This window comes from Apium graveolens, chromosome 2, assembly GCF_009905375.1.
Source record: "Apium graveolens cultivar Ventura chromosome 2, ASM990537v1, whole genome shotgun sequence".
Taxonomy (NCBI): Eukaryota; Viridiplantae; Streptophyta; class Magnoliopsida; order Apiales; family Apiaceae; genus Apium; species Apium graveolens.
In genome coordinates this window covers 142,795,585-142,815,017 of record NC_133648.1, presented here as the reverse complement: position 1 = coordinate 142,815,017, position 19,433 = coordinate 142,795,585, and the positions used below count along the sequence as shown (strand labels likewise).

The following is a 19,433-nucleotide window of genomic DNA, read 5'->3' as shown; positions in this document are numbered from 1 at the left end:
TTTTAATTCAACGTTTATGTTCATTTATGTCATTACCAATGTCTTAATTTATTAACAAAAATTGACTCAGCGGTGTCTTTAGTTTTTTTTTATTGTAGGTAACCCGCAGCCGCTACCATTCGGTTGCGCACTGGGTAAACCCTACAAACTCACGTAATAGCCTACATCTATTTACAAAGTTTAATTGAAAAAATATCAAATAATTGTCAATATTATAATTCATCAGTTAAAATCGACATAATCCAATTTTTAACACATTAAATATAATTTAAATTTAATCGATCATTATCATTTTCAGAAAATTGAACTTACATGATAAATAAGGGGAGTAATTGGGGATTATCGGGCATTTGCAAAAATATTTAGAAAAAAGAATAGAAATAAAGGAAAGAAACAGAATATACGTTTCTCCGAAATGAAGGATACAGGATTGTAATGATAATTGATAAGAAAAGTATATTCGTATCATGAATTCATGACAGTGACCAAAAAACAAAACAAGATGAACAAAGGTGAATAGGTGAGACCGTTAATATTCATGAAACATATACATACAACCTCCTCCTCCTCCTCCTGTATGTATATACAAATTTACGCTCCGTAAAACTGACCTCACCTCTCCTCTCTTATTTCTAGATCTTCCCCGCACATTCATTTAATATAAATGTATGTATAGTAATTAATATGTATACATACAAACACTCAAAACCCATATGCTTGTTTGTATAAAAAGGACAAGAGGGGTGAGGGATAAACTAAGAGGGGCCTTTTGTTTCTTAGGAATCTTTTCTTAATTATCCCCCCTTTGCTTGTCTTGTGTCGTCCTCTTCATTATTACAGAGAGAGAGATACAGGGAGAGAGGTAGTTTCCTGAGAGAGAGAGAGAGAGAGAGGAGAGATCTGGATCCTTGGTCTTATTGCTTCTTCACTTAAAGAGGGTAAGAGTGAAGAAGTAAAAGGAAAGCAAAAGGAGAGAGATGGAGGGGGAGAAAAAGCCAGCAGTGTCTGATGTGGGAGCATGGGCTATGAACATTATTAGTTCTGTTGGTATTATCATGGCCAACAAGCAACTCATGTCTTCTGCTGGCTATGGTTTCACTTTTGGTTAGTTTCCTCTTTATACTTCCCTTTTTTTATCTTCATTTTAACTTTTTGATTTTGCTTTGCTTGATTGTGTAAATTGAGTTGTATTGGCCTTGCGATGCAGTTGTTAGAACTAACTTAGCTTAGAACTTAGATTTTATTACTTGTATGGAACTGATAATGTACAATTATGCTACATGGTTGTATATCGCGAATGCTTTTTTAAGTGGCAGTGTCTGAATCATCACAGTCTTTTACTGGTTTATACTTCTTCGGTATTGATGTTAGTATCTTTTGCAAATGTAATTTGGTTGTATTGTATTTTGTAATCAAGTGAAGGGGCTGGTATGCTCCACTAATGATTATTGTTTTTGTTTACTCACACTGTTGCATCAATCTAGGCCCAAAGATCTGATGCTCTTCTGCTCATCTCACTAGGCATCCTAAATTTATAACAGAGGATGAGTTTGAAATTTTGGAAAGTCAATTGCATTGTGATCCAGATCTGCTTAATTGATGCGCCACCTACTGTAGCACAAATGTTGAATCTCAATTTCATGATATTTTGTTTCTTAAAGGAAGCAATGTGTTGTTTACACATCAAGTTTATGCTAAATGTTTTGATATTTATTCCCCTTCAATACGTATTGAACTCTAGGTGTCTAAGTGTTGGGCATCATCAGCATACAACAATTCTGTCATACAATATTATCCTTTAAAGGAAGTATGTGATATGTAGATCACACAAAAGTTGCATAATTGTAACATTTAAGGATTAAGAGATGTTTCATATTTGCAGAAATTTTACATTACTGAATTGCATTGTTATGTTAAATGCCAAACTGTTATCATTTTCTATTTTCACTTTTGTATCTTGTTGTAAGATTCTTTGATTTAAGGATTCAACTTGATCTGTCTTCTGGTTTCTAATTTCCTTATTTTTTTTGCAGCAACAACACTAACTGGGTGCCACTTTTTGGTAACTGCACTTGTTGGAGCTGTGTCAAATGCTTCAGGTCTCTCTGCCTCAAAACATGTTCCACTGTGGGAACTCCTCTGGTTTTCAATTGTTGCCAACATGTCTATCACCGGCATGAACTTCAGTCTTATGCTGAACTCTGTTGGATTTTACCAAGTATGGATTTTACGAAAGCAAGTTTCTTGTCTTTTTCCATCATTATTTATTTTTATTTAGCCAAATCCATTTGACATATGTTGATTATAAATGAATAAAATTTCAACTATGTATTAAGATCCTATTCTGCACTCAAATGGGCTCAACTATTTTGATGCTAATGTTCATTGTTGCTTTTTAAGTATATTTGTTTTAGGACCAGCATTTGTCGGCCACAGATTGTTTTATGTTTATTTAGGATAGGTTGCAACTTCTGTATGTTTGAAACTTTTATGCGTTTTGTGTGTGTGTGTGTGTGTGTTTTGGGGGGCGGGTCGGGGGGGGGGGTTTCTAATTAGAAATTTTCCGTTTGGGGGGGGGGTTCTAATTAGAATTTTTCCCCATAATCTTTTATAAAGTCTGACGGATGATATGCAGATGATGTTTACTGCAGAGATTCATCTGGTTTATGAAAGAAGAAATACAAGAAAAATGCATAGACCGTAGAGTATAATTGCAGAATGGGCATGTGTTTCTGAACCTTTGAATATGAGTGAGGAACTCAATAGTGAATTTGTTACACTGACATTTAATATTTCTGAGGTAACTAATCCTGTAATCTGGCAACATGGTACAAGAGTAAATTAAATGCATCAGAACATTGATTTGGTTAATTTGAATCTCAGAATAATAATATAGCTACACTTTAATAAGCTAAACAAAGCATTATATTGAGGTTCTTATTGAAAGCAGGGGCATACTTGTATTTCACGGGGAGGATTACGCATCAAAACTAGTCTAAACGTGGAAACAGGCCATATGTAGATATCTATCAATTTAGTAACTTTCATCATATCATGTTTGCAACTTACATGGGCGGTCGCAAACCACACACTTATGTTGTTTTGGTATCACATATTTAAATTACATTGCTTCATTGCAGATTTTATTTCAGTTTATTGGTTATGTCTGAAAGTACCTATATAATCATGCAAATATCTGACAATGACTGTTTTTGGTGCAGATCTCAAAACTCAGCATGATACCTGTGGTTTGCATTATGGAATGGATTCTTCACAATAAGAGTTACAGAAGGGATGTCAAACTGGCAGTTGTGGTTGTTGTTATAGGTGTGGGCGTCTGCACAGTAACTGATGTTAAAGTGAATGCTAAAGGTTTTATATGTGCTTGTGTAGCAGTTCTCTCAACATCATTACAACAAATTGTGAGTACATTGTCTCTGCCCCTCTTTACCTATCTATATTGCTTATTAGTGATTCAGTATAACATGTATGCATATATTTATTGTTTGCTTGTATTAGTGACAAAAGCTTGTCATGAAGGCAAGTTAAATAACATTTATAAACGTAATAAGACAAACAAAACTATACTACAAGTGGCATGTGGGATCAGAACAGAGGTTTAGAATTTGAACATAAGATCCCGAGTCGAACCTATAACTAGAGGGTGTTTAGAAGCTCCCTCACAAAGGTAGAGAATAGTCAGGGGGTAGGATTTTTGGTTAAAAATGACAACTTTTGGTGTTTATATGTTCGTATGGATTTACCGTTACTGAGATTCGGGTTATATGCTTGAGATTCTAAAATCACACCAAGGCCATAACTTCCAGCCATCATATGTCTTAGCTCCATAATATTATTGAGGGAAGTTTTGAGCTCAATTTGAAGTGTTTCTTCGTCTACTTTTTATTCATACAAAAACTTTAAGAGTAAGTCTCCAGTGTGCACTTAAAATTGACCTGGAAAACAGATGGTGGTAAGCCTTCAACACTTTGGCCATATTTCAATTTAGGTTCTTTTTATTCAAATTTGTGGGATCAAGACATCATGCTTGACAACGCACAAGCACATTCCAGTTCAGTATAATCATTGTACATTTTTATATCAACACTTGGAGAACTAGTGATAATAAAGCAAAAATCATTGGAAGAGATATCAATTTCTGAACAGCAGAACTGGTGATAAGTAAAGAAATATACAATGATATGCATAAAATGCGCTGTCAATCACGAAAATAAGGGATTATATGGTTTTGATTTGGTTGTTACACTGTTGTTTTTTGATATGACTAGCAGAATAAAAAGTGGCAACGAGATATCTATCTGCTTATTGATTTGGTGTTCATGAACGCCTTTCCCTTTTATCACTTCTGAACTGAATGCATTATACAGAAAGTGATTTGTTCTTTGGCATCCAAACTTTGAGCAGTTCACATACCTGAATTAGTTAATAATGAATAGTATCTCAGCATAAGGTGGCTTTGTATACTATACACCAAAATACCTACTGCAGACCAAGAAGGCACCAACTTGCATAAAGTTGGAACTTCAGTTAACGTTACAAAAGCTTTCAGAAATCAAAACACTTAATTTGCTGAGCTAGATTACTGATTCATTGTTTTTTGTTAATGTCTATCAACAACTGTGTCGAAACCGACTGACTTACAATTTTTTGTAATCCCATCATAAATTCTCCCAATTGGCTCCCCATCTATGAGAATCAGAGACCAAAGTTCACCTTAAACTAGAAATTTTGTATTAGTTGTTTGTTGTGCCCTGCTGGGATGTGACGAACCAGAAACGTCCAAGGAAATCAAGGCACAAGTATGCATGTGAAGACACATTCTTATTTCACATTTGAGGATAAAAATTATGGCTGTTCTTAGAAAGCTGTTAAAATGTGTCCGAAGAAAATGTAATTCTCTGAGCCAAAAAAATATAGGAATCTTGTGAAATGTCAGAGTCTTCTGATTACCAATTATTATATGAGTACTCTATGTAGTATATGGTGGTTAGTTGCATTGTTATCTTAAGAACCAGACTTGTACATGTCCAGATTTCTGATTGGACAATATTTCGTGATGCAGTCCATAGGATCTCTACAGAAGAAGTACTCAATTGGATCTTTTGAATTGTTAAGCAAGACAGCTCCAATTCAGGCCATCTCTCTCCTAATCTTTGGTCCCTTCGTGGACTACTCTCTCAGTGGAAATTCTATACTGAAATACTCCATGTCTTATGGCTTTGTTGTAAGTGTTCATCTTCATTATATACGTCCCTGACAACCTATTTAACTGTTTCTACTGCTTTAACTTGATGCGATTGATTGAATTATGTTAATCATTTGTGCAGCTATTTCTACTTCTTTCATGCTCCCTAGCAGTCTTCTGCAATGTTAGCCAGTATCTTTGCATTGGACGCTTTTCCGCAGTCTCTTTTCAGGTTTTAGGTCACATGAAAACAGTTTGTGTCCTGACTTTGGGTTGGGTTCTATTTGATTCAGCGCTGACAATCAAGAATATCATGGGGATGGTGATTGCCATTGCTGGTATGATAATATATAGTTGGGCAGTTGAGCTTGACAAGCAGGCAAATGCAAAGATTTTGTCCAATGTAAAACACAGTTTGACAGAAGAGGAGTTCAGACTATTGAAGGAAGGAGTGGATCACACACCTTTAAAGGATATTGATGTAGAAGATCCAAAGGCGTAGGTTTGAGTTGGTACTGGCAGTCGGAGACATGCCCTTTGTGTCCTATTTATCCATCTATATGTAGTTTTGGGACTTGTTCATCACCAGTTCCTTATTTATTTCATTTATATTGTGTATTCAAAAGAAAGTTCTTCTATAGTGGATTTTGGAAAGATATATGTAGCTTTAATATTTAATTTTGATTCTATGCTACTTATATTTCTATTTTCCTTGGGATAAGACTTGTTAAAACCATAATGTACACTCTATGTGATAATTCTATCAACATTGTCGGAGCACTGCATTAGTGTAAAAGATTTATATTCTCTACAATTGAGGCCTTTCTTGCACATGGGCATTAGTTTGCAGGAGATTAGAGAAAGGCTCAATCTCGACTTGATAAAATGGGTTAAAGTCAGTTTGAGCGCTAATAGGAATTCCGTTTCGAGTACTTGACAAAATAGAAGTGAATATTGTGACTTTCGCAAAAAAAAAAAAATTGTTGCCAAATAGTTGTAGCAGTATCAAACCTAAGCCCATTTTTAGGCTTGAAAATTTTAAAATTTCTAGTTGCTCGAGTTTGTTTTTTCTTCCCTACGATCGATTAGTTGACGAAGAACTTTAATTTTGATCTGCTAAACATAGAGTTGAACTTGTAGCAAAAATAAAATGTAAAACTCAAGTCGAGTATGGTAACTAAAAAGACTAAAAACTCCGAATCTGTTTGAATTGGAGCCAATTAAATTATATATCCTCATTACTAAAGCGACAGGAAGGCTCATTAATAATGTATTTACAAAAGAAATCCCAAATCGGAAAGGCATAATAAACCTACAAAGATAACCTAAATGGTGAGGTGTGATTTGGAGGTTGCACTAAAACTTTTCCCATACTTTACAAGCTTTCTCACCACTCCAAAACCACGTACACCACCCATTCTTCTTTCTGAGAAAACTGCTGCTAAAACTTTAAAACTTGGAGGACTGTTCTGTTGTGTGAATATATATAGGATGACTGATGAATTCGAAGGTGCATATGAATATCTAAATATATAGTAGCACTAGTAGTATGCACAAAACAATATATATCATTGAATTTATATAAAATTAGTACTGAAAGACTTCTTCAAGAAATGAACTGCAGAGGAATAAGTGTGAATTCCATATTAAACGAGGAAGGAAGCTGTTGTCACGGTGTAAAGTGTGGCCAGCTATAAGAAACACGGAGTTTGGTCGAGGATTTCCATGGAGATAATGCAATTATTAGTATCAGACTTAATTTATCTTTTATCATTGCTGCGGTGGAGGAATCAAATTATTCCAGGTAATAAAATATAAGCAACTTACAGTTTATGCAATAACCTAAACATTAACTCAAGTCGTGACGTTAGTTCTCTGATCATTACATTGTTAAACAACACTGGGGAGGCATTTGTAAATTAATGGTCCTTATCTTCATGTGAAATCTGCGCCGCATAATTAATTTAAAATCTTTAATGATGATCATAAGTTAATCATTGTTATAGTCGTTTAGTGCACTGGACAAAAGAGGTATAGCCTATCAGTAATGTGAATCAAGTTCTTGTTATTCAAGTTCTTAGATTGTTTCATTATTCTTTTGAATTCAAAAGAACGTTTCTTGGGTGGATTTCAGCGAGATGAATCATGTATGCAGACCAAGTAGTAAAACTAGGGATTTTTTGCCCGCGCCCTCCAAATTTCTTCAATTTTGAATTTTTTTTCACAAAGTTTGTAATTTTTATAATATAAACGGTTATCTTCTAGTTTTATTTAATTTATTTATTACAGTTATTTAGGTTCCGTTTATTTTGAAATATAAAATTGATATTATAATTTAACGTTAAATCTCAGTATTTTAATTTAGTTTTCTTTCTCTCACATTTTAACCAAATTAAAAGTCTTTTAACTCATATTTTAACATTTGTCTTTTATATTTTTAGTAGTCAATATTTTAATAATTTGTACAACAAAACTGAGTAAATATTTTTTTTAATTAAATACTTTTTAAAAAAATCCAGTAAATATTACATAACATAAATAGTACACCATGAGGATTCTTTAAAGTAAGAGAATATTTTTATCAATCTTGTTCCTACTTAAACTTTGCATTAGATTGGTACACAGTATGTGAATAGATTTGGCATATAGAAAAACTTGGTTGATTTTTATTAGTGTCTAAACATTACTAATCAGATATTTCAATTTTGTATAGCATTATACAATGGTGTCTACTTTAATAATGAAAGTTGACAGTGGATTATATTTGTATATTGAGATTAAAAAAATCTATTAAAATTAATTTTCACATATATGTTTTTCTACATATATTGCTTAAACATGTGAACTCGAAATCAATTTTTGTCAGTTACTCCTCTAACTGTATTTCTGTATATAAATTTCAAATATAAAAAATTAGTTCAATATTACTCGGCGTCACCTTACGGCGACCCCTCGCAGTTTAAAATTTGGAAATTAAAGAAATGTAAATACTTAATATGAGTTATTTTAAAACCGTTGAATTGAAAACTGCAATGTTACATTTCTATATATATTGCTTAAACATATGAATTTGAAATTAATTTGTGTCAATTACTCTATAACTGTATTTCTGTATATATAACTTAAATATAAAAAAATTAGTTCTATATTACTCGGCATCGCCTTACTACGACACCTCATAGTTTAAAATTTGGAAAATTAAAAAATGAAAGTACTCAATATAAGTTATTTTAAAACAGTTAAATTGAAAACTACAATGTTACATTTCTACATATATTACACATGTAAATTTGAAATCAATTTTTGATAATTACTCTCTAACTGTATTACTATATATATAACTTAAATATAAAAAAATAGTGCAATATTACTCGGCGTCGCCTTACGGCGACACCTCGCTGTTTAAAATTTTGAAAATTAAAAGATATAAATACTAATATAAGTTATTTTAAAACTGTTGAATTGAAAACCATAATGTTTTACCTGAATACATATTCAAAACATATAAATTAGTGCATTAAAACAAAAGTCATTATTCTGTTAAAGGAAATTTTTTATTCAAAAGTATTTTAATATTATTGTGACGCCTCGTCGTTTAAACATTATACAATTAAAATATTGATAAATCAGCACAGATCCATATCAATGCTCTATAATTTGCAAAATGTTTCTACAGTTTTCTAAAAGATTTGTTGGAAGTCTCTTGAACAGTAGATGTCATGAAAATCACAAATCGATTCCAAATAGCTAATGACAAGATTGCAAGCATATGTGTGTTCTGCAAATGTTATTAAAAAAGTTAACTAAAAACATAGATATGAAACAATATATTATTCGTATTCACATCCTGATTCTAATCCTAATGCTGAATTTGCCATAATATTCTATGTGAATTGTAATAATGGATAATATAATTGAGAGTTAAGATTGTAATCACATCCTCATTCTAATTCTGATACTGACAAACCCTGATTTATATCTTGTTGCATAAGAAATCAGGATTTCTCAGCATCAAGATTAGAATCAGGATGTTAATATGTAGAGTATGCTCCAATAGATGTGAGAAATGGGATTGTTCGCTCGAACCTTCAATGTCCAAGCTACTTGAGTAACATCCAGAGCGGACAAATGCTGATGGTCGTCCATATCTGAATACAAGAAGAGGAGAAGCTTAATAAATTACTATGGAATTCAATGTATATTTTACAAAATAAAAAATGTGTACCTCTATTACCTTCTTTTGATGTTTGAGTATAGGTTGAGAGCCAAGACATGTGAATATATAGTACGGTTAAACGAAATTGATTATGGTAGAGTTGCATAATCTTTTTAACTTTTAAACAGATATGAACTATTTTCATTGATTAATTGACAGAGAATCTGTGTAGCCATTATATTCTCTGTAAATGGTAATCATGGAGAATCTAATTGAAAGTTAAGATTGTAATCACATGATGATTCTAATCCTGATGCTAACAAACCCTGATTCATATCCTGATATTGATTCATATCCTGATGAAGGAGAAATCCAGGAACATATCATGATCTTGATCATATCTTGTTGCAGAAGAAATCAGGATTTCTCATCATCATGATTAAAATTAGGATGTTAATATGCAGAATATGCGCTAAGAGATATGAACAATGGTTCGAATGCAACTAATATAATTAAATCACACCTCACACTCCAACATAATAAGATTATGCCTGATTGCCTCCCCATGATTATTCCTTGATATCCACATTCTTGTCACTCGAACCTTCAATTTCCAAGCTACTTGAGTAGCATCCAAAGCGAAAAAATGTTGATGGTCGTTCATATCTGAATGCAAGAAGAGGAGAAACTTAATAAATTAATATAAGACTTCAATTTATATTTGAGAAAATCAAGAATGTGTATCTCTATTATGTTCTTCTGATGTTTGAGTATAGGTTGAGAGCCCAAGCATGTGAATATATAGTACAGTTAAATGAAGTTGATTATGGTAGAGTTGCATAATATTTTCAATTTTTAAACAGATATGCACTATTTTCATTGATTAATTGACTGAGAGTTTGTGTATCCACAATATTCTCTGTCAATTGTAATCCAAAGAATATGATTGAGAGTTTAAAAAACTTGTTTCATGAATATTGTGTCTAACACGTTAAGAAATGTAACAATATAACCGGTCACGCGTAACTTGCATTTGAGGGTGATGAAAGTGATATAGGTATAAAAATGTGCACATCGATAGCATAATCACCCAGATGGAAAGCATATTCATTAGTTCCCTTTAAAAAAATTAAATTCTGGAATATTTATAAGATATGTTGTATTTAAACTTGCCACTAATAATGTCAAAATAAAAAGAAATAGAAGAATAAGTAATAAAAAAATAATGTAGTATGTGTATCAGTGATACCACATTTTTTTACTCCCCTATGTTTGAGCAGCGTGTGATGATTATCAAGTTGTTTTGATAACCATTTTCTTGTTGTGAGTCAAAATCCCCTTCAACATGCTTAAAACCGATATCATGTTTAAACTTTTCACATAAATCTAAGATTACCCGTGCATGGAAAATCATATACAAAATAATATTGACGAAATTGCAACAATAACCAAATATCTACATAAAGAGATGCAGTAATACACTTGTTTTAGATATTAACCTTATAACCTACTTTAGTTAGATTATAAAGGGAGATGAGAGCTCTAACAAAAAATATGACGTTATCAAATGCTAATCAGGTTTGAAAACGACACAGATGACATAAAAGTAATATAAGGATGGTTGAAATAGCCCGACACAATTTTTGATTCTTCAACATTTTAATATTACTGATAATCACCTTAAAGTGACACTTCCAATTTTAAACATTATAAAATGAATTCTACAAGAAAAAAAGATAATAAAATTAAAATATTCAAAATAATAGCTAAATTTTAATATAAAAATTAGTTCAATATTACCCGCCATCACGTTAGGCGACACCTCACACTTTAAACTTTGAAAAAATATAAATACTCTATAATAAGTTATTTTAAAATATGTTAATTGACAACTTATACTTGATGTATACAATTTACAAAAGCAAACATTAGTACATTAAAATTATTTTCTAACGGAATTTTTCTATAAAAATTTAATATTACTGATATCCACCTTAACACCTCCTATTTTAAGCATTATAAAATTAATTATTGAAAAATATATTAAAAAATTAAAATATTTCTTTTCTCGACATAGTTTGTTGTAAAAAATTTAAAATTATATAATATATAACAATGATTTTGAAATGCAGATAAATATAATTTTTCGAAAATGTAAACTCTGTATGCATATATTTTGAAATGCATAAAAATATCATATAAATATCACACTATCTCTTTTTTAATTTTTTGGAGATTTTCATTAATTCATTCAATATTTGATATTTTAATATCAAAAGATAATTGATCTCAAAATCAATATTACATAAGGTTACATAATTTATCCAAATTTTTCATAGTTTAATATTGCACTTTTATCTATCCAATATTGTTTTATACATTATTTGAATGAACTTAATAATTTTATTAGTTAAATACAATAAAAAGTATTCATATAAACTAAATTTATTATTTACATACTATGATACTATTTAATCTGATTTTTTTCAATAAAATGTAAAAATGTATAAATTTGTACTAAATTTATTATTTATATACTATGCAATTTCTGTAAGTTCTTTTTTTACAAAGTCAATTAATATATTAAAATAAGCACATCAAGCCTGATAGTTCAAATCTCACGAAGAAAACACTAATACAATTGTTAAACATATCAATTAGTTCAACATTACTCCGTGTGGCCCACACCTGACCCTTTAAACTTTGAAATAAGTTATTTTAAAATATGTTAATTGAAAATCACTATATTATATTTGATATATACAATTTGTATACAATTTGCAAAAGTAAAACATTAGTGCATTAAAATTATTTTACAACGAAATTTTTTTATTAAAAAATTATTTTAATATTACTAATATCCACCTTAAACTGACACTTCCAATTTTAAACATTATAAAATTAATTCTTCAAAAAAAAAGATAATAAAATTAAAATATTTTAAAATTACAAAAATTACATTAATTGTCAAAAGGTAAATATATACAAATAAAAATTATATAGTTATATTCAAAATAGCATACAATTTAGTTCAATATCACCGGGCCTGGCACTTTAAACTTTGAAAAAAAATATATATATACTTTACATAAGTTATTTTAAAATATGTGATTTGACAACTATTATATTATAATTGGTGTATACAATTTGCAAAAATATTTATTAGTGCATTAAAATTATTTTGCAACAAAAATTTTTTGTTAAAAAATTATTTTAATATTACTGATAGCCACCTTAAACTCACACCTCCAAATTTAAACATTATAAAATTAATTATTCAAAAAAATAATAAAATCAAAATATTTATTTTCTCGACATAGTCTGATGTAAAAAAATTTAAAATTATATAAATTATATTAATTGTCAAAAGGTAAATATATACTATAGACAAATGAAAAGTATATTAAAATAGCTGAATTTTGATATACAATTTAGTTCAATATTACTCGCCATGGCAACACCTCACACTTTAAACTTTGAAAAAATATATATATTAATACTCTAAATAAGTTATTTTAAAATATGTTAATTGACAACCACTATGTTATATTTGATGTATACAATTTACAAAAGTAAACATTAGTGCATTAAAATTATTTTTCTAACAGAATTTTTTTATTAAAAATTCAATTTAATATTACTTATATTTACCTAACATTGACACCTCCTATTTTAAGCATTATAAAATTAATTCTTAGAAAAAATATTATAAAATTAAAATATTTCTTTTCTCGACATAATTTGCTGTAAAAAAATTAAAATTATATAAAATATAACAATGATTTTGAAATGCAGATAAATATATATTTTTTTGAAAATGTAAACTGTGTATGCATATATTTTGAAATGCATAAAAATATCACATAAATATTACACTATCTCTTTTTTAATTTTTGTGAGATTTTCATTAATTTATTCAATATTTGAGATTTTAATATCAAAAGATAATTGAACTCAAAATCAATATTACATAATGTTACATAATTTATCCAAACTTTTCATAGTTTAATATTACACTTTTATCTTCATAATATTTTTTTGTATATAATATTCAAGTTCTTAGATTGTTTCATTATTCTTTTGAATTCAAAAGAACGTTTCTTTGGTGGATTTCAGCGAGATGAATCATGTATGCAGACGAAGTAGTCAATTGTTGTTTAAAATTTCATATATTTCTATTTCCTGTGACAAGACTTGTTAAACTAGACATTTTGTTCGATAACCTTTGTAGCATTTATAAAGCTCAGTCTTGGCTGGCACCTGCATCTGTGAGAGAGACTTATATTCTCAACAATAGGGGGCTCGCACATGGCCGAGAGGTTGCACATGATCATATATACAAAAGTGCTTTAATAGGAAGACTAATAAAAGTTGGATCAATGAGCGCTGCAGAAAACCTTATATACTAGTACAATTTAGAGATGGCATCATTATTTGTATCTGTTTGGTAAATTATATGTAGTCTAAAAAGTTCACAGAGACTTGTCAATGTTGCATTTTACAATGCCAAACATTTGTAAGATTTACAACAAAATTCTACCAGAAAAAAGTAAGGAAGAAACTAAAATGGTGAGATGTGATTTAGAGGTTGCACTTAATATTGGTCAACCCCAACAGATGGTACATATATGAATAGCTAATACTTCTTTGTATAATTTGTATATGATCATATTGATACGATCAGTGACTTCCATTGCTAGATTTAGAGAAGTTTGAAATGAGATCAGGAAGATCCATGTAGTGTGCACTGGGATTTCTTCCATCAAGCTGCTGAAGAAGGTATCGAAAAAGATGAATGTCACATGCTATTCTAAGGGCACCTTCATATGAATATCCATACTCTTCCCTTGTGAGACAAAGCAAACTCTCCAGCAGTGGATGGTTCAAATAATGAGCTTCTATCTCCACCATCTCCTCGAAGCTTTTAGCCTTCCCCACTACTACACGAATCCGTCCTTCTGGAACTGATGACTGCACCTCTGATGGAAATATTAAGCTCTTCTTCCCACACATTAGAAGCTTTCTAAGAAATGCAAAACCGCGACCCATTATTCTTGCTCTGTCTTTATCCCCACAAAGGTGCTGCTATAGAGTAGATTTAGGTTTGCTAGGTTTCGAGTTCTTGCAATGTATATGGTTTATAAATGTACAATGGATGTTTCTGTAGATGAGTTAGTGTTATGTTGAGAGAATATTTGATAGTAGCTGATAATTCAGAAGGTACATGCATCCATATATATAGTTGTACTTGAAGTAGATATGAAGAAAACAATAGAAATGATTAGATGAACTAATGAATAAAAAAAAAGAAAGAAAGACTTGTTCAAATGAAAAGAGTGGCCAGCTCTATGAAACGCGTAGTACGGAAGGAACATTGTATTGTTGAGATGCTGCAATTAATTGTCTCAGAGTAACCCATGAGATGGCTGAGGAGAGCTTGATCACTGTTGTCACTGCTGCGGTGGGAAATCAATTTTTTCTGAATTATTTTAATAAGGAGTTTTTAATAACTGAAGTCAGGACACTAATTCTTCTATCATTAGACTTAACACTATTAAACAATATCCAGATCTCGTTATGTCATCGATTCATTATCATGTATGCATGTGGAGTCTGCTTCTCGTACCTAAATTAGAAATTAAAAAGCCTTAATCATGAACACTTAATGATTGTTAATTGTTTGGTGCAATTAAAAGAAGTAGCAGTAATGTGAACAACATTTATCATACATTACACTACTCAGAAGCTCACAAATGTTTCAAGCGTTCTTCTGCTTAACTTAAAACAAGAACATTAGAACAATACAGAAAGATAGTAAATTTGTTCCGGGGATTGTTAATCTGTACTAGATTAGTTGCCGGCGACCAAACCCGGTTATATTATAATTATTTTAAAAAAAATATTTTGAAATTGTTTAATTTGAATTATATATGTTAATATAATATTTTTTAATACATAATAATGAGAATAGAATAAAATTATAAATACAGAAACTCATAAAATAATAGTACCCGAACTACAAATATTGATTATCAACTTTTTATTAAATATTAAAATATAAAGGTGTAAATAAAATTAATTTTGAATAAAATAAAATTAGTGAAGAAAATAAAACTATTAAAAATTATTAATTTAAAAATATAAAAATGAGGAACAAAGATAATGAGAAATATGTAAGAGAAAAATGAGAAATCGAGAGAGAGAATTAGTGGAGATAATAAACGAAAGAGAGAGGTTAAAAGTATATTAAATGAGGATGGGATTGTTAGTGGAAGATGATATTAGCAAAATTGAAAAAGAATTTGACACATAAGATATGATGATGTAAGCTGTACTTTGTTTTAGTATAATATAAATTAAAATTGTGTTAAAATTGCTTTCACTACAGAGAAACAGGGAAAAATCGACTGCCAGAAGTGGACGGTTTTAACGAAAAACGGTCGGTTAAAGACTTAAAACCGACGACAGTGTGTGGTCGGTTTAAGACTGGTCGGTTATGACATATGGTCGGGTTTAATGGTCATAACCGACCATATATGTGGACGGTTATGTGTCCTTGTCCTGAACCAATAAATGGGGTCACTTTGTACACGTATCACCACGTGTGCACACGTGGTGCCATGTCATCTGCTCAAACCGACCACCAGTCGTCAGTTATGTGTTTTTTTTAAATGTTGACTGAAACTTATAACCGACCGTGGTCAAAATGTGCACAATGGTCGGTTTAAAACCAGAAGCCAACTTAACTAGACATAAACGACCACCCTGTCAAGAACGTGGTCAGTTTTACGAAGAAGATGGTCGGTTATGTCTATAAACGGTCGGTTTTCTGGGAATTGTAATGGTAAAAAATGGTCGGTTATGTCTTCTGTCGGTCGGTTTTAAAGCTATATTTAAAAAAAAATTGCAGGTTTTTTACAGTCCCATACCAAACCAATTCAAATCAATCCAAATCAACAAAATACCAATTCTCTACACATCCAAATCAACAAAACACAAATTCTCAATTCAACACAATCAATACATCAAATTAAACAAAATACTAAATCCGATAAAACACTAATATATATAATTTCATAACCATAATATATCCATTCAAACAAAATACTAACTCCGACAACCGGAGCATCAAACCGCAACGTAGCTTTAAAACCAACATAATAAAGTATCGCACTACAAATATAGCATCATCCCATAAATGACAAAGTTTTAAATTACAATCATCCCATAAACGATAAATTTAACTAATCCGACAAACAAACTTCGGACGATTCACCGTCTTCATCTTCCTGCCCACCATCCCCACCAACATCATCAACGTCCTCATCACTTGTCACCTCGTCCTCGGATATATAATCCTTGTCATCTTCCAAAGCACGCCGATTGTTTTCCTATATGCACAATTATAAACTAATTATAAAAAAGAAACAAATTATTTGCAAATGAGAACAAATAATTAAACAACACAAATTAGTTTATACCTCAGCAATACGAGTTTCGGTTTTCTGGACGATGTCTTCAACCAAACTCCCAACAATGTATACAATCTCACCACCAATTAGGTTGTTTCATTGCAATCTTTGACTTGGATTGGAGGATGGATCCGAGGCCTCAAGGGAGGTACGAGCAAATGTGGCTATATCCTCATCAGATAATTGGCGAGCAAACCGACTTGGATTAGCACGAATCTCTGTAAGCATGTTAGTCACGATTGCAATGAAACAACCTAATTGGTGGTGAGACTCATCGGATAGTTGGCGAGCAAACCGACTTGGATTAGCACGAATCTCTGTAAGCATGTTTCTCACGATGGAAAGATAGACATTGTCGGGGATGGCCTCACGTTGTCTAGGAGCGGATGAGGATGAGCCGGCTTCATTCCGGGTGGAATATCGGTAGCGTGTAGCTAATGTAGGCAAAAGATCGGTGGCTCGAGCATTGGGGAATCCAATAACATAATTTTTCTTTGGCTTTTTACCTTCGGAGATCCCCAATGCTTCCATCCACCAATCCCATGACTCATCTCTATAACCCGTTTGTGTCACCTCCACGGGCATACGCTCAAGAATAGCGGTATATCGTTCCTACACAATTTTCAATTTTTATTGGAATAATTAAATCTATAAAAATAAAAATAAAAATGAGAATACACACTTAATTAAATCTATAAAAATTAAAATTAAAATTAAAATGCATGTTCCTACACAATTTTCAAGTTTTATTGGAACAATTAAATCTATAAAAATAAAAATAAATTGAGAATGCACACTTAATTCTATTTAAAAAAATGAGAATACAAATGTAGACTTCAAAAAAATTGCATTATCGCAATACGCATGGCAGCCGGAGTAGTGTAGATGGGATCTTCCGGATCCGATCCAACTCACATATGACACTTATGCTAAACCTCAAGTCTCGTCGGTTTCTTCATGTTTTTGTTCGTCATTACCTTTCAACATATTAAACAACTTATATTAGCACGTGCTTAGTTGACATTATTAAACGAAATAAATGTGTATGTGTGTGCGTGTTTGAAAAAAATGTCATTACCTCTCGCACTTTGTTAAATGACCGAGCACCGACACTATGCAATCTTTCAACTTGTTGCCGGTTAGGGGATCCAACCGACAACCTATATAAGTGCCCTTCATTTTTCTCCCAATACTCTAAAAGATTTTTCCAAAAAGGAACGAACCAATAAGGTGGCTTTAAAGACAACTTTGAAACGCCCTCTTCTCTTGCTTTTCTGTAAGGTCCTGTAAGAGGGCTATTTTAAGCTAGAAGGGGGGTCGAATAGCTTAATTACCAATTTAAAAATTATTATGGCGTTTTAAAATAATTTATCTCTTTTTAAAACTTTACCGAGTGGTTATGCAGTTTATATGTGCGGAAAAATAAAGTGCAAGGAAAAAAAATATCACAAGGCAATTTTATCCTGGTTCGCGATGGCGCAACCTCTAATAGATTCGCTCACCCATACTCAAGTCCCCGAGCTCCTCTCCCGGACTCGGGATTTTCCTTTATAATAAACTCGCTCCTTTAGTAGGCGGAGATGCCTTTACACCCTTACAAGTATTTATCTTGGTGCGTAACACAAGGGTCACCACCTCAAAATAAATGTAATACCTACACAACTTATCTTAGACAATAACTCTCCGCTATTTCTTCAAAGTTGTTATAGAGCCTTTGTGTGGACTTGGCTTCCTTAGCTTTTATCGGTTTTGGATCTTAGCGATCCGGTCTTGGGTCTTTCCTCTTCCTCACGGTGCGAAGACTACTAACTCCCCGTTACTACGTCTAGGACTTGGGTATTAGAAAAAGAATCACCTCACGTCACTTCACCTCACTACAAAACTAATAAGAAAATCCACGAAACAAAACAAGTAGAGAAAGATTTGTTTTGAACTAGTATGTTACTGTACTAGCCCACAGGTAGTATAATATCAAAATAAGAATATTAAAACTAGTTAGTTATACTTGACTTAGAATAATACAAGATGGTCAAGTATATTTATAATTACTCCTTTATAGATTAAAATAGATAGGTGGAGTAAAATGAAAAGTCTTTTTATATGTAGCACTTATGGCTTATGACTTCTTTAGTATTCTTCTTCTTTCGATTATGTATTTATAGATCGAAGAATCCTTTAATTACAACCTCGGAGTTGTAATTTACCTTTAAGTATATCAACTTAAAGTTTTAAGGTATAATTGTATATTGACGATTATAAGTCAAAGTATACTCTTTTAACTTCAAGCACGGTTTATAAGATTTATGAGTTGTTATTCCTAGTGGACTAACAATGAGATTTACAGAAGGGGGGTTGAATGTAAATCTCAAAACTTTTTCAAGTTTTGAGCAGTTTTAAAGACTTTGTGTTCAAGATAAACAAGTGTGTGAATTGCTTTAAGCTAATACAGACAGATATATATTCAAGCACTAATGTAAAGAACACAACAGACCTTAAAAACTTTTCTGGTGGATTGTTGTTCCACCAGAGATGGTATTTCAGAAAATCTGTGATTCTAGATGTTGATCACAGCTGCGTCCTAGTACAAACTAGATAATTT

At 31.4% G+C, this 19,433-nt stretch overlaps 1 protein-coding gene across 1 annotated transcript; it reads left to right on the top strand.

Annotated features, from left to right (window-relative positions):
* Nucleotides 1-503: 503 nt before the first annotated feature.
* On the top strand, nt 504-5,914 carry LOC141707893 (UDP-rhamnose/UDP-galactose transporter 2-like). The gene is made up of 5 exons (XM_074511326.1): nt 504-1,104; nt 2,034-2,218; nt 3,222-3,422; nt 5,084-5,245; nt 5,349-5,914. Exons 1-5 carry the CDS (start codon nt 978-980, stop codon nt 5,706-5,708), a joined length of 1,035 nt encoding a protein of 344 aa, XP_074367427.1. The 5' UTR covers nt 504-977; the 3' UTR covers nt 5,709-5,914.
* The last annotated feature ends 13,519 nt before the right edge of the window (nt 5,915-19,433 follow it).